This window comes from Bufo bufo, chromosome 5, assembly GCF_905171765.1.
Source record: "Bufo bufo chromosome 5, aBufBuf1.1, whole genome shotgun sequence".
NCBI classification, from domain to species: Eukaryota; Metazoa; Chordata; class Amphibia; order Anura; family Bufonidae; genus Bufo; species Bufo bufo.
In genome coordinates this window covers 465,149,992-465,167,551 of record NC_053393.1, presented here as the reverse complement: position 1 = coordinate 465,167,551, position 17,560 = coordinate 465,149,992, and the positions used below count along the sequence as shown (strand labels likewise).

Here is a 17,560-nt window from a genome sequence, read left to right as displayed (position 1 = left end):
TGAGTGGCTTACTATGCTTTGGCCAAAATATAAACCAATGTCTCATCCAGCATGGAGGGCAGAGTGCTGGATGTAGTGTGCGATCACATTTGCATTTTAAGTTCTTACATATAACAGTCAGGAATAGCTGCTAACTAGCATCTAATGCAGCTATTTTACCAGAGAAGTGGCCTGGATTGGTTGGATCTGAGTCTGAGACATTGTATGTTGAGTCTAGTTTCAACTTACGATGGGTCAGAAATGACCATTGTATGTTGAAAATATTGTATCATGAGGCCATTGTATCTTTAGGGATCACTATATATATATATATATATATATATATATATATATATATACACACTGCTCAAAAAAATAAAGGGAACACACAAATAACACATCCTAGATCTGAATTAATTTAAATATTCTTCTGAAATACTTTCTTTACATAGTTGAATGTGCTGACAACAAAATCACACACAAAAAAAATATGGAAATCAAATTTTTTAACCCATGGAGGTCTGGATTTAAATGGAAAAACACACTACAGGCTGATCCAACTTTGATGTAATGTCCTTAAAACAAGTCAAAATGAGGCTCAGTAGTGTGTGTGGCCTCCAGGTGCCTGTATGACCTCCCTACAACGCCTGTGCATGCTCCTGATGAGGTGGCGGACGATATCCTGAGGGATCTCCAACAAGACCTAGACTAAAGCATCTGCCAACTCCTGGACAGTCTGTGATGCAACATTGGTGGTGGATAGAGACGTGATGTCCCAGATGTGCTCAATTGGATTCAGGTCTTGGGGAACGGGCGGGCCAGTCCATAGCATCAATGCCTTCGTCTTGCAGGAACTGCTGACACACTCCAGCCACATGAGGTCTAGCATTGTCTTGCATTAGGAGGAACCCAGGGCCAACCGCACCAGCATATGGTCTCACAAGGGGTCTGAGGATCTCATCTCGGTACCTAATGGCAGTCAGGCTACCTCTGGCGAGCACATGGAGGGCTGTGCGGCCCTCCAAAGAAATGCCACCCCACACCATTACTGACCCAATGCCAAACCGGTCATGCTGGAGGATGTTGCAGGCAGCAGAACGTTCTCCACGGCGTCTCCAGACTCTGTCACGTCTGTCACATGTGTTCAGTGTGAACCTGCTTTCATCTGTACAGGGCGCCAGTGGCAAATTTGCCAATCTTGGTGTTTTCTGGCAAATGCCAAACGTCCTGCACGGTGTTGGGCTGTAAGCACAACCCCCACCTGTGGACATCGGGCTCTCATATCACCCTCATGGAGTCTGTTTCTGACCGTTTGAGCAGACACATGCACATTTGTGGCCTGCTGGAGGTCATTTTGCAGGGCTCTGGCAGTTCTCCTCCTGTTCCTCCTTGCACAAAGGCGGAGGTAGCGGTCCTGCTGCTGGTTTGTTGCCCTCCTACGGCCTCCTCCACGTCTCCTGATGTACTGGCCTGTCTCCTGGTAGCGCCTCCATGCTCTGGACACTACGCTGACAGACACAGCAAACCTTCTTGCCACAGCTCGCATTGATGTGCCATCCTGGATAAGCTGCACTACCTGAGCCACTTGTGTGGGTTGTAGACTCCGTCTCATGCTACCACTAGAGTGAAAGCACTGGCAGCATTCAAAAGTGACCAAGACATCAGCCTGGAAGCATAGGAACTGAGAAGTGGTCAGGTCACCACCTGCAGAACCACTCCTTTATTGGGGGTGTCTTGCTAATTGCCTATAATTTCCCCCTGTTGTCTATCCCATTTGCACAACAGCATGTGAAATTGATTGTCACTCAGTGTTGCTTCCTAAGTGGACAGTTTGATTTCACAGAAGTGTGATTGACTTGGAGTTACATTGTGTTGTTTAAGCGTTCCCTTTATTTTTTTGAGCAGTGTGTATATATATGTATATATATATATATATATATATATATATATATATAGATATAGGAGTTTGTTAGTACTGGCAGTCTTGGTTACGTGGCCAGGAGATGGTGTGGCACCATCCTGTGGTCTAGATTTGTTTTCTGATCTCTCCCTGCAGAAGATGTGTGAAACGCACGTTGGAGGGTACGGTGTGGGGCTGCCGCAGGAATTACATTGATATATGGAAAATTCAGGTTGGTATATATAATTTATATATACATTTTTTAAGGATGCGACTGATTTTGTGAGATTGAGTACATGTATTAGCTTTAATGTGGTGCTTATCATAGCTTTGTCCACTTTGACTTAAAGATGGAATACTTATCTTAATATCTTAGATCTTCACCCCGCAGACTGGGCATTGCAGAAAGTGTTAATGAGAATGGAATTACTGTACCTGATTGTGGTTATTTGGGAAGATTGCAAAGTTTACCTAGATAGAGACTCGGGGAGGATTACTACCATCATTGCCACCTCCTATATGCAAACGTTTGGAGGATCCTGCTGTGTTATAATTTAGAACTGTGCCTGCTGTGTATGTACTATAACTCCCATCATCTACTCACTAAAGGGAGACTTTGTTTATTATAACCAAACAAGACTGGTGATTCCATTCTCCAGCCCCTATATCTGGCCACGTGAGTCACAACCAAGCAGGGGCCCCCAAAAGTCCAGGGTGTCCCCTCCATGCCCTGTACATGCGGCCCAGGGACAGGTAGAGGGATTAGCCACTGTGAGGAATACAGCTCTTATTAATACTACCATCACTCCCATCCTCTCCAGTTTTGCAGCCACCAAGCCTCCCCTGCAGCCCAGTGCGCTGCAATGGGACATAAGTGGCTGCTGATTTGCTGCCCCCATGTACATAGGTTCCTCAGAGGCCTAAAGAGCAGAGACCACTGCAGGACCATGGAGCAGCTATGTACATGAGGTATAATATTAGGGGTATATATGTATTTGTGTGCAAAAACAATGCTGTGCAACTACTGGCATTGCCAGTTATCCTACAGAGAAGAATAGATGCAAGGTGGCACAACTGTGTAGCACTAGATGGCAGGTAATATTTGGGTGTTAAATTTGTGTCACTACGGTGTAGCTCTATTATAAGCCTGGTTTTGGAGGAGAGGCCTGAATAAAAAGAGGTAGGATATGGTTGGTGTCATAAACACTGACAGATGCTATTTAAATGACATATGGCTATTGTGTATTGTGTGTGACTAATATGTGATGACAACATTTTGTATACTGGGAAAGCCCCAGGGTCAGATCTCTGTCTACTGACTGATGTGCAAGAACAAATGATTCAGTGAGATCTGTCTACAAGACTCATTTTTACTGTATACATAAAAAAAATATATAGAATTAAAAGGGTTTTCTGGGAAAATTATTTTTAAAAAGGCCACAAAGGGTTAATAAAAAAATAACCTATACCCTCACAAATCCTCCGATGTTAATCCTAACCAGAGCCATTTTGATGAGCACAATAATTAGAATGTGCTATAAAAAAATATTAAGGCCTCATGCACACGACCGTTGTGTGCATCCGTGGCCGTTGTTCCGTTTTCCGTGATTTTCTGCGGACCCATTGACCATCGAGTTAATGGGCCCATGAAAAAACACGGATGCACACAAGATTGGCATCCGCGTCCGTGATCCGTGGCCGTAGGCTACTTTCACACAGACGGATCGCAGATCCGTCTGCATAAAAGTTTTTTCAGAGCTGAGTTCACTTTGTGAAAACCCAGACCCGACAGTATATTCTAACACAGAGGCGTTCCCATAGTGATGGGGACGCTTCAAGTTAGAATATACTAGGAACTGTGTACATGACTGCCCCCTGCTGCCTGGCGGCACCCGATCTCTTACAGGGGGCTGTGATCCGCACAATTAACCCCTCAGGTGCCGCACCTAAGGGGTTAATTGTGTGCTTATCAGAGCCCCCTGTAAGAGATCAGGTGCTGCCAGGCAGGAGGGGGCACCCCCCCTCCCTCCCCAGTTTTAAATTCATTGGTGGCCAGTGTGCCCCCCCGTGCCCCCCCTCCCTCCCCTGTATTACATTCCTTGGTGGCCAGTGGGCCCCCCTCCCTCCCCTGTATTACTGTACATTCATTGGTGGCCAGTGCGGTCCCCTCTCCCTCCCCCTCCTAATTAAAATCCCACCCCTATCATTGGTGGCAGCGGAGAGTTCCGATCGGAGTCCCAGTTTAATCGCTGGGGCTCCGATCGGTAACCATGGCAACGCTACTGCAGTCCTGGTTGCCATGGTTACTTAGCAATTTTTAGAAGCATTATACTTACCTGCGATGTCTGTGACCAGCCGGGCGCTCCTCCTACTGGTAAGTGACAGGTCTGTGCTATAAGCAATGCGCCGCACAGACCTTTCACTTACCAGTAGGAGGAGCGCCCCCGGCCGGTCACAGACAGCGAAGGTAAGTATAATGCTTCTAAAATTGCTAAGAAACCATGGCAACCAGGACTTCAGTAGCATCCTGGTTGCCATGGTTACCGATCGGAGTCCCAGCGATTAAACTGGGACTCCGATTGGAACTCTCCCCTGCCACCAATGATGGGGGGGGGTTTAATTAGGAGGGAGGGGGAGGGAGGGGGGCCCACTGGCCACCAATGAATGTACAGTAATACAGGGGAGGCAGGGAGGGGGGGCCCACTGACCACTAATGAATGTACAGTAATACAGGGGAGGGAGGGGGGGCCGCACTGGCCACCAATGAATGTAATACAGGGGAGGGAGGGAGGGGGGGCACACTGGCCACCAATGAATTTAAAAGTGGGGAGGGAGGGGGGTGTGCCCCCTCCTGCCTGGCAGCACCTGATCTCTTACAGGGGGCTATGATACGCACAATTAACCCCTTAGGTGCGGCACCTGAGGGGTTAATTGTGCGGATCACAGCCCCCTGTAAGAGATTGGGTGCTGCCAGGCAGCAGGGGGCAGTCATGTACACAGTTCGTAGTATATTCTAACTTGAAGTGTCCCCATCACTATGGGAACGCCTCTGTATTAGAATATACTGTCGGATATAAGTTTTCACGATCTAACTCAAATCCGATGGTATATTCTAACATAGAGGCGTTCCCATGGTGATGGGGACGCTTCAAGTTAAAATATACCATCGGATTGGAGAAAACTCTGATCCGATGGTATAATAGGGACTCCTGACTTTACATTGAAAGTCAATGGGGGACGGATCCGTTAGCAATTGCACCATATTGTCAAATGGATCCGTCCCCATAGACTTGCATTGTAAATCAGGACGGATCCGTTTGGCTCCGCACGGCCAGGCGGACACCAAAAGACTTTTTCCTTCATGTCCGTGGATCCTCCAAAAATCAAGGAAGACCCACGGAAGAAAAAACGGACACGGATCACGGACCTACGGACCCGTTTTTGTGGACCGCAAAAAAAAACGTGTGCATGAGGCCTAATTGAGATGTTTAAGTGGGATATTTTAGCTTAGGACATCATAAAAAACACTATTAGGGTGGGTTCACACTAGCGTTATGGAGCCCGTTATAACAGGGTTATAACGGAACATAACGGACTCCATAAGACTGAAGGACGGATCCATTTTGCTGCCCATAGACTTGCATTATGACGGAATGCAAAACGAACGCCTTTAAAAGGCATTCCGTTTGCTCTCCGTCCTAATAGAAGTCTATGGGAATCAAAACGGATCCGTCTGGTTCCCATTATGCAAGACGGAAAACAAAGTCCTGTCGACAGACGGATCCATTATGTTTTCCCATAGACTTCTATTAGGACGGAACAAAACGGAAGGCTTCTGTTTTGCATTCCATCCTATGGATTCCGTTATGTTTCGTTATAACCCTGTTATAACGGAAAGCCATAACGGACTCCATAACGCTACCCTTACACTGTTAAGTTTATTGACTGTGTCAGTAATGCAATATCGATATTTGTCATCATATCCTAATATCTAGCATAGAATGGGCAAACTTGTTCATATGCCAGGCGCACTGAGCTTGAGTGGCCCATCGCAGTCTGAGTACACATGTTCTATGATTGTTCAGAGGTGGTTGACATTGAGGCCTCTTGCAAACGACCGTATGGCTTTTTCAGTATTTAGTGGACCGCAAAAATACAGATCCGCAAAAAATACGGATGACTTCCGTGTGCATTTCATTTTTTGCGGAACGGAACAGCTGGCCCCTGATAGAACAGTACTATCCTTGTCCATTATGCAGACAATAATAGAACATGTCCTATCTTTGAACGGAACGGAAATACGGAAACGGAATGCATAAGGAGTGCATTCCGTTTTTTTGAGGACCCATTGAAATGAATGGTTCCATATACGCACCGTATACGGAACACAAAAAAACTGAACATACACGCAAAAAAAAAACGTTTGTGTACAAGAGGCCTGACTCTGTGACTTTGTCACACAAGGATCCACATAAACCTAGAGCCATCCCCACAGATTATGTAGGAATAAACATTGGCCTAAAAAGGTTAACCTTAAAGGGGTTGTCCAATCTGGACATTTATGACATATCAACAGGACATCTGAGACCTGCTCCTATTTGGATTTCTTTTGGACGTCCCATAGCAGTGAATGGGGAAAGCTGTGCATGTGAGCTTTGCTCTCCATTCATGTTAGGGGCACATTATTGAGAAAGGAGCAGGTCTCAGAGGTGGGGCTGTGCCTATTAGACAATTATGGTGTATCCTACCAATATGCCACGAATGTCCAGATGGTACAACCCATTTAAGGCTCTGGGCCCCAATGCCAAATCAGTAACAGGGCTCACAAACAATTACAAAGTAAGAGAGTTACTTACCTCGATGGACCATATTTGTAAGCCAGGCTTCCTACTAATGTTAGCAAGTGGTTGTGTGCTCATTTTGGCAGAAAAACTGTAAGACAGGATTAGAGAAATGTTAGATTAATAAATTATTAATGGAAAAATGACATTTCAAACTTCATATTTTACATGAAGATGAACCTAGGGGCATATTATAGAAAAAACTATTCCCATAGCAGTGCTAACCACTGAGCCACCGTGCTGCCCATTTATTTCCATCTGAGATACATTATTTAAAAAAGGACTTTGTGAACGTAGCCTTATTTCTTCAGTCCCTCGCCAATCCAGTGCAGATGCCTTGGCAGTCCCAATGGTCTTTACAAGCAGCCAGCATGTGACTGCTGAAGCCATCGTGGGAGTCAACATGCCAGTGGTATGGCACATGACTAGGCCATTGATTGACTGCAGCAGTTACATGCCTACAGGGGACTGGAGAAGTAAGTAGTAGTATTTTATATTTATAGAATTTGCAGCTTTTTTCCCCCCCTGGAAACTTGATAACGACTTTAGTACTTGGAAAAGAGCCGTGGATGTAAATATATGCTGTCACATTGTCACCGTGGTTCTAGTTTTGACTGCAGATGAGGTGTGTGACATGTTTTGTATCACTTTTGGTACATAAGGTCTATTAAATGCTATTATAAAGACATAACTACAGTGCCTTGTAATACAAGGTGAAGTGTAGTGAGTTTCTTGTTTGAATATATTCAAATGAGCAGAGCTGGAGAAATGAAGCCCAGGTAAATAACAAGCTGGAATATATTACCACTCATAATCAGTATGTACAGTTAACGTAGCTTTTGGCATACAAGGAAAAGCAATGATGGTCCCCATACACATACGGCGGGAGTGGCTGACAATCTAAGGTATATCAGGGGTTCTCAACTCTCCCCTGACAGATAATGTTGGGGGAGAGAAGTATTAGAGTAAGGTCTCATGCACACAATCATATATGTTTAGCAGTTCCAAAAACCACGGTTGTATAAAACACAAATACTGTCCGTGTATGTGCTGCCATTTTATTTTTCCCATCTATAGAAATGTCCTATCCCTGTCCACAAAATGGACAAGAATAGGTTCTATTTATTTATTTATTTATTTTTTGCGGGACATATGGATGCGGACAGCACACACCGTGGACTGTCCATATTTTTTGCAGCCCCAATGAAATGAATGGGTTCGCATCCTATCTGCAAAAATAGGGATCAGTTGTGGAACAAAAATATGGTCCTGTGCAGGAGACGTAAATGAAGAAAATATGACTTACATGTCAACTAGGTGTTAACATTTCTTTGTCAACAGGAAGTGACGTCCCCCCCGGGCCCCTACACACAAAGCATTAACACAGGCTAAGGCCCCCTGCACACAAACGTCTGCTTCCCATGCCGCTTTGCGGACCGTATTTGCTGATCTGCAATACACGGGTGCCGTTCCGTGGGCATTCCGCATCCCGGATGCGGACCCATTTACTTGAATGGGTCTGCAAATCCGGAGATGCAGAATGGTGCGGAACAGAAGCACGGAACGGAACCCTACGGAAGCACTACAGAGTGCTTCCGTGGGGTTTCGTCCCGTACTTCCGTTCCGCAAAAAGATAGAACATGTCCTATTTTTTTGCGGAACGGCCGGATCGCGGACGCATTAAAGTGAATGGGTCCGCGATCCGCTGCGGCTGCCCCACGGACTGTGTTCGTGCATTGCGGCCCGCATTTTGTGGGCCGCAGCACAACCACGGGGTGCACACGTTTGTGTGCAGGGGGCCTAATGGTAACACACAGTTTATTTATTAATACATTTTCTGGAGGAATAACAAGAATTGAACTTCAGAATCATTGTTTTATGAGGAATTCACCTGTTTCCTCTGACATGTGAGTAGTGCTGACAGGGTCCTCACCGTTTATATAACAGCAGTATATTGTGCAGCACTGTATACTGATTTTCACTCCAGTTTCATTGGAAGTCAATTAACCTAGACTTTTTAAAGGGTTTTTTCATCTTCGGAGGCCTTTTGGGCAAACCCTCCACATGGCCAGACCTACGCCAGAGTGCTGCATATTTACCTGCTCCCCACCTCTTGGTTCAGACTGCAGGTACCAGGGCTTGGCAGCTGCAGCGGGGGAGAAAAGGAGCCAGAACCCAGCATCAAGGAGCAGGTAAGTATGCCTTCCTCTGCAGACCCAGTCACATGAAGTGATCTGCCCGAAAGGCCCCCCTTTAAGGTTACTGCCACATGTTCAGATTGTTTGATGCCGTTTTTGAAGCTTAAACCAGAATTGGGTTAAAAAAAGAGGAGTAATACAGGTCCTTAGAGACGCTATCCAGGATTTTTTTTTTATTGATGGCCTATTCTCTGACATCCTGCCCTCCGGACACCAGCGTTGAAAGTAGCTCCTGCATTGAAAATCATTACCGAAACTAAGTTCCATCCATTGAGTAGTAGACAGAGCTGGTTACTGCAGCACTGCTCCCACTGAGATGAATGGGAGCAGTGCAGCAGTAATCAGCTCAGTGCACTACACAATGGACAGAACTGGGTACAGTAGTTTTGCCAGCAACTTCCAGTGATAAAGTTACTCCAAAACAGCTCGTCTGGGGGATGCGGGGTATCAGACCCTCCGCCCATCAGGTATTGATAGGGTAGTCCATGAATTGTGAAATCCTGGACAACCTCCTCTATAATACTTTATCTCCTGTTTTGATCCACTCCTGATTTTCATTCTTTACGAGTGAAGTCTTGTAGCACGCTTGGGCAGCTGACATCCTGTAAATTCTCCACATATTGTTAACTGATGGATTAATGGCGAGTAAAATGTTAAAACTTTCAAATCTTGTCTGTGGCTGGATGCATTGGCAGGAAGTCAACATTGTACGTGGCTGTATACATTGTACTGTTTGTTGCCTGGCAGGTGGCCTGTTTTATCTGACAAAGCCTGGACTTCCCATTAGTTCAGGTGCTGCAGACTGATACATAAAGCGAGAGCTGTCTCCATCAATCCATTAATACTCCATGCAAACACAGACATTCTAGTAAAGAGCAACTGTATTCACGTCAGTCACATTTAACTCTTTCCAAAGGACTGTGTTAAATTACATACTGTCCATCAGTCCAGATTATGTATTTTACCTAAAAACTGAGGGGGTTATTTATTATACTGAAATACAACTATATTGGCGCATTTCAGACGCAGATGGCGGCGCAACAGTTGGTTGCGCTGCAATCTACAACTTCTGCCCGCTCATGCCAGGTCTAAAGTTGTGGGTGTAGCATGGGGGACTATTTCAGGCGTAGAAAAAGGTCTAAATCTAGGAAGCGGTCTTACATTTAGAACTGGCGCTGGATGCGCTAAGGTTATGGAGGGGCCTGCGCCTTTTCATAACTCCTGTGAATTCACCACCAGCTTAGGGATTTATTAAGGCCGGCGTCTAAAATGCCGGTCTTAATAAACGTGCCCCTGAGTTTTGTGGTATTTTTCGCAGCTGTGTGGTTTTTAGTGATATTTTTTGCATCTGTGGTTTCGCAACAAGCTCCAGATGTTATTTGAAAGTCTCTGGAAATTATGAAATGCAGGTCACAAGTTTTTTTTGTTTTTTGCATAGTGGTGCATTTTTTGCCTTTCTGGCATTCCTTAATGCAGCATTTAATAGCTAAGGCGTTTTTTCAGACATCCTTCTCTACAGGAAAAAAATGCTTAAAAATGCCACTCACACATTAGTTTTAAAAAAAAAAAAAAGCCACAAAAATCCAAGTGAATTCTATGGCCTTTTTGGTGAACAAAAAAAACACAGCACTAATTTCATGTGTGTAATAGCCCTTAGGGTGGTTAGATGACTTTCTAGTCACGCTGTGCAGCTGTTTTTTTTTCATTTACATTTCTTTTTGGTGCAAAAAAATTAAAACATGCTGGGACCTGATGTTACATGTTGGCCAGTAGGAAATTATAAAAAGCCTTAAAAACACTGCATTGTTTTACCGGCGCTTTAAGACAGCTTCCTAGCATTTCTTGCTCCCTTGGCTTTTTTTTTTTTTTAAATTGTAATTCCCATAGGCTTCTGTATTGAAAAATAGGTCCCTACACAAATTAATTTGCACTGCCTGCATGCATTTTTTTTTTGGACCACCTGCATTATATGTGACTTTTCTTCTGGTGTTTTTTGCAGTGTGTTTGCCCACTGGCGTTTCCCTCATGGTTTTTTTCCCATATAGAAAAGATGTGAAATTACCGGAAAAAATGCCCAGTAGTACAGTATAGTAACTGTGTTTTTTGAAAAGAATCCAGAAAGACAAAAGTACACACATCTGGCCTGCATTTCATATTTTTCATATGTCTGGGCCATTATAGAACAGACCTATCCTTGTCCGTAATGCGGACAAGAATAGGACATGTTCTATATTTTTGCGGATGGCACAGAACAGACATACAGATGCAAACAGCATACGTACTGCGGTCCGCATCTTATGTGTCCCCATTGAAGTGAAAGGGTTCAAAATCCAACTCGCAAAAAATGCGGATCAGATGCTGACAAAAACAACACTTGTCTGCATGAGCCCTTAGGGTACGGCAAGATCGGCTTTCTGCATGTAATTTTGGAAGCCAAAAACGAGTGTTAATTAAAAGAAGAGGAGAAGCTGTAACTCTCTTTTATACTTTATATCCTTTAATGGTCCACTCCTGATTTTGGCTTTCAAAACTGTATGCAGAAAGCTGACAGTGTGGTAGTACCCTTAGGTCTTATGCACATGACTGTAGGCAAACAGCGGGTCCACAATATAAGGATTGGATTGGAAGGTTTTCTGTCTGTGCCTCCACACCACAAAAAAGTAGTGCAGGTGAATGGGTTCACGTCCACAGATGTTAGGCATAGTGATGAGCGGAAGGGGTCATATTCGAATTCGCGATATTTCGCAGAATATTGGCCGAATATTCGTGAATTTGAATATTCGTTGTATTCTACGATTTTTTATTCGAAAAATCGACAAGGTAATGATTGCGTAATATGCAAATTTTCGTAATGCGAATTTTTATCGCAAATTTTTAAATTGCCGAGCAAAAACATGATTCCTCCCTGCTTCTTGCTTGTGAGCCAATGAGTCATAGCACTATATCGAATATATTCGTTTTTTCAAATATTCGTAATATTCTAAAACAAGAATATATAGTCCAATCTGGACTTCAGATGAGAAAAAAATTACAACTATTAGACAAAGAAGATTATAGCACTATATTAGCTAAATTGCTCTATATTCTTTTTTTTTTATATTTGCTATAAAAAATGAATATATTCGATATAGTGCGTTTTTTTTTTTTTTTTTTTTTTGAATATTCATGATTTTTCCCATTTAAAGTTATGATTCCTCCCTGCTTCTTGCTTATGGGCCAATGAGTCATTGGCCCACAAGCAAGAAGCAGGAAGGAATCATGTTTTTACTCGGCAATTGAAAAATTTGCGATAAAAATTAGCATTACAAAAATTAGCATTACAAAAATTCGCAATAAAAAATCTCGAATATTCAAAATTACGAATATATATCACTATATTCTAAATATTCGCAAATTTTCGAAGTACCTATATTCGCGATAAAAATTTGCAATTCGAATATTCGTGGTCAACACTAGTTAGGCACACAATTTGTGGTCTGCAGCACGGGTATAGCCGGCACATGGTCATGTGCATGAGGCTGTAGAGTGGTGTCATACAGGGGTGTCGCTAGGGCCTTTTATCCGGGGCCAGGGCCCCGAATCAATCTACCACTGCCCCGAACCTCGCGCCAGCAGCAGCCCCAACAACTAGTATCCGATCCGATTCCAACCCCATGGCAGGAGGCAGGGCCACGCAGCATGTCCAGATCACACAGCGCGCTGTGATATCACGTCATCAGCGCTGCTGCACCGCCGGCCAATTCTTGTTTCTGCAGGCGGGAACAGACGAGCGCAGTGCCGGTGCCACTGCAGTGCCTACTCCACTGTACTCACTGGCGTCTGGCCCAGCCATATTGTTGAAACGGTCGGTCGCCCTCGTTCTCTGACTGCCAGTCAGGCCCAGGCATACTCAGTCAGCGTCGACTCAGCTAGCCAGAGCCGGCCCAGCCTCCAGTGTTCAGCAGGCAGCACTAGTCGATTCAGCATGAGCCAGCCTAGGCGCAAGGACCTAAGCCCAGGTAGTAGGTACTACTGGTATATTCTCCTATAGATTATTATATATGTACAGCTGGTATGAGACTGGGGGAAAATTACCTAATGTGGGGCAGTGTGGTGGGCAAATTACCTAATGTGGGGCAGTGTGGTGGGCAAATTACCTAATGTGGGGCAGTGTGGTGGGCAAATTACCTAATGTGGGGCAGTGTGGGAGGCAAATTACTTAATGCGGGGCAGTGTTACTAATGAGGGCATTCTATAAGGGACTATGAGAAGTACTATTACTATGGGGAAGATTATCTGTATGGCACTTATTTTTCTACGTATTTGGGGGTATTGGGGGGCATAGTAAGCGGTAGGATAATACTGTGGGGGCTCCAGGTTGGAGTATGATGATAGAAATAGGGAGGAAGCTAAGATGTCTGTGTGTCACACTTTGCAGAGACGAGGCGGCTGAGAGAAGTTGTCCGGACTGAATGGAGAAGATGATGACAGAGAAGATCTACATCGGAGGAGACGTCACCTGGGAGGCACTGGATATGAGAGGTATGTGCTACTGTATAGCAAGTAGAGCAAAATGCAGGGGATGGGGGTGGGGGGTGGACTTAGAGAATTGGGCCATATTCATTGGGGCTTGTGCTCGGGATCTTTTTTGACCCTAGCAATGCCCCTGGTGTCATACATGTCTGTATAATGGTAAATTCGCACAATAGTTTTTTGTGGTGTTTTTACTGACGTATTTGGTAAAAACTTCAACTCTAGATGTTAGATGAAAGTCCATGGGAAATATGAAACACAGGACACATGCATTTTTTTTAAATTCAGTTTGGGTACATTTTTTCTGGTGTTTTTCCATCCCATTCTCTATAGGGAAAATAAACAAGAAAAAAATGCTATTCAAAGGTTAAAGGGAGTCTGTCACCTCCATATGGCCATATACAGCGCTTACATTGTCCTATCGCACACCTATACATGAATGTAACGGTACCTTTTGTCTTTTTGTTTACACTTGCAGAAGCTGGAAAAACGAACTTTGATCAGGAATAGGAGGGCGGGCATAAGCAGAGGCTGGAGCGGGGAAACAATGAAAAAAGGCAGAGCGGCCTGGGCTCCAGCACAGTGAACGCCGCCCCTGGGCACTTGCGGGTGCTCATTTGCATATGAATTCTACTTCGTTTTTCCAGCTTCTGCAAATGTTAAGAAAATAACAAAGGTTGTATTACATTCATGTATAGGTGTGCTATAGGACAATGTAAGCACTGTATATGGCCATATGGAGGTGACAGACTCCCTTTAAAAAAAAAACACCACTAAATAACGACACAAAAATACATGTGGGATGCAAAAAAAATGCATGTGCTTTTTATGGCTTTTATTAATGGTAAAAAAAAATGCCACACTAAAGTCATGTGTGAAGGGTGCCTAAAAAAAGCACACCACCTAAAACATTCTTGTCAAATATCCTAAAAAATGCCACAAAAATGTCTGTGTGAAGAAAGACTATATGACATGACATATATTGTTAGGCATCAGTTAAATATTCAGCCCTTCCTGACTAACAGAAGAACATACTAGAGGAAACTGGAGTTGACCGCCGTATCCTGGACAGGCTGGATTGTTAGAGCAGGTCAGAGATTGTGACTACTAGAAGCTATATGTAGATTTCTCTTCAAAACTAATTTACCTTCAAATATCTTCACCGCCTTAGCGAAAGTTCACATCGCCGTTTCATGTTCCGTTAGAAGAACAGAAAAAATAAAAACAGGATCATGTGAAAAAAAAAGGATCCTATTGCACATTTTGCATCCATGGGAGCAATTTCTGTTTGAGATCCATTTTTTAGATGGAAAAAAAGTACTGCATGCAGGATTTATTTTTCCCATCTAAAAAAGTATCTTAGACAGAAATGGCTCTAACGGATGCCAAATGTGCAACAGAATCTGTTTTTTTTTACAGGATCCTGTAAAAAAACTGGATCCTGTGCCTTCCATTCCCGTATTGTGGCCCGCAAACAATGAGTCCACAATGTACAGGCACTGGTCACTTGTGCACCATATCACGGATGCGGACCGAACCTGAATGGGTCCGTAATCTGGAAAATAGGAGAGCGGAGGCATGAAGCGGAAGTTCATGGAAGCACTACAGAGTGCTTCCCTGGCATTTCAGTCCGTGCCTCCGCACTGCAAAAAAAAACATGCTCTATTTTTTTGCAGTGCAGACTGATCACAGACCCATTCAAGTTGAAAGGGTCAGCATCCGCCCGCGCAGGACACAACTTGCGGTCCCCAATGCACGGCACAGGCAGCACACGTTCATGTGCATGAGCCCTAGCTGATGCACAGGATTCCAACGGAAAATGAAACAGAAATGTGAACTCTCCCTTACTGATTTTTACCTTAAATCATAAATATTGTCCAAAACCTCCTCTCTGCACCTCTGCTGATTTAAAGGGGTTGTCCAGGTCATGGAATTAATGCTAAAAGGTTTATAAAAAAAATAAGTTATGCTCACTGTTCTGAAGCCCCTCTGCTCCAACACCACCATTCTGATCTTTCCTGCCGATGTAGCCATGACGTCCCATATATATGGCACATCACCTGGTCTTGAAGGAACAGAGCGATGGCTCTCAAATGGAGGAGTTTGGAACAGTGAGTATAACTATTTTATTTTTTTCATCCCTTACCATGCCTTTTACCTTGGACAACTTCACTTCTTTAATCATCCAAGTCTGTAACTCTCATATGAGATTTGCCTTTATGTTGAAAAATATTAGTCATGCCTAATCTCCTACACCTACTTATCATTCCCTCTACTGTTAATGCCTTTATATATAACAGTAACAATTAACCCCTCCTGCCAGTGTTTTTTCACCCTTTCTTACATGTTTTTTCACACTACCTTAGATTATAGGATTGATTTGAACAGAGATCTCTCTGATCCTCATGTTTTTCATTGGAATCTGTATTTACACCTTCTACTACTATGTAATATACAGCGCTAATATACCAATACAGGGGCCAAGCAAGCATGTGCTCTCAAGGGATAGAGGGGACTATGCGGTCAGTTGCCGGTTAAGCATTTATCACAATTTTACCGCTAAGCATGCATGAGCTGAGTATCCATGTTCACTTGGAGAGAAAAGTGACTCAACAAAGGAGCAGCATGTTAAAATCCAGTATACCCAATCTCTGTTTCCCACAACAGACACCCTCTCCCCTCTCCATACACAGATTGTCTCACGATTCCATTAAAACCTTTGTCCAATCTTCGTAGCCAGCCATCGCCATTTCATTTTCTGTAATCATTTTCTCACGTCATGTATGTTAGCAGTGACGAATGAATAAAGTATTTCATAGATTAGGAGAAAAGTAAAACATGAAAGGCTCTAATCTTCCACTTGATTAAACCTCTTCAACTATGATCCATGACATTCTAGTGTATTAGATGGTTAAAGGGACACGACCATCAAAACCCTTTTCATCACATATAAGCAACCAATATGTGGCTATTTTGTAATGTAATTTCTTTTATTAAAAAACAGGTGGATGGTTTTCTAAGTAATTTTTTAAGCTGCTCAATGTCTTCTACTTCCTGTCCTGGCTCTTTAACTTCCTCTTTGTTTGGACTTTTAGCATGGCAGACACTTGCTTAACATTCTCAGTCAGGCGATCACTGCGGCTAGAGAGATTCCTCCTGTAACCACTCAATTAGAGCATCACACATTACACTTAGAAATGCAATGCTCTTCTCGGAGAATCTTTATCTAGGTCTAGCAAAAGAACAATGGATGTGTCATAGTGTCACCCCATTTCCACACTACTATAATTAATAAGGATTAACTTGCAGATAACATTTTCCCCTCACAGCAGCCGTAAACTGACAATGGATTACTTACACTTATCTGCATAAGTGACAGGATTCCATAAGAACATAATAAATTTAGCCTTCATTGCAATGTAAGGCATAAGCAATCTGAAGATCGCATATTGAAGCCCCTAGGGGGGCTTAAAAAAAGTAAGAAAGTTTTAAAAAATATTAAAAATTAAAAAAAAGTTTAAAAATGTGCACCAGCATGCCCCAAAATAATAAAAATATATTTAGCCTGTATGGTGAACACTGTAAGGCTACTTTCACACTAGCGTTCGGGGCTCCGCTTGTGAGTTCCGTTTGAAGGGGCTCACAAGCGGCCCCGAACGGATCCGTCCAGCCCTAATGCATTCTGAATGGATGCGGATCTGCTCAGAATGCATCAGTCTGGCTCCGTTTGTCCTCCGCTCCGCTCAGCAGGCGGACACCTGAACGCAGCTTGCAGCGTTCAGGTGTCCGCCTGGCCGTGCGGAGGCAAACGGGATCCGTCCAGACTTACAATGTAAGGCTACTTTCACACTAGCGTTCGGGGCTCCGCTTGTGAGTTCCGTTTGAAGGGGCTCACAAGCGGCCCCGAACGGATCCGTCCAGCCCTAATGCATTCTGAATGGATGCGGATCCGCTCAGAATGCATCAGTCTGGCTCCGTTTGTCCTCCGCTCCGCTCAGCAGGCGGACACCTGAACGCAGCTTGCAGCGTTCAGGTGTCCGCCTGGCCGTGCGGAGGCAAACGGATCCGTCCAGACTTACAATGTAAGTCAATGGGGACGGATCCGTTTGAAGTTGACACAGTATGGCTCA

At 43.9% G+C, this 17,560-nt stretch overlaps 1 protein-coding gene across 1 annotated transcript in view; it reads right to left on the bottom strand.

Annotated features, from left to right (window-relative positions):
• The window catches only part of VILL (villin like), a 102,098-nt gene that overhangs the window by 58,096 nt on the left and 26,442 nt on the right, over positions 1-17,560 (bottom strand). Inside the window, exon 2 of the mRNA XM_040433741.1 lies at positions 6,736-6,811. Coding sequence (XP_040289675.1) covers positions 6,736-6,798 — 63 coding nt within the window. The 5' untranslated portion in view covers positions 6,799-6,811. The remainder of the gene's footprint in view (positions 1-6,735; positions 6,812-17,560) is intronic.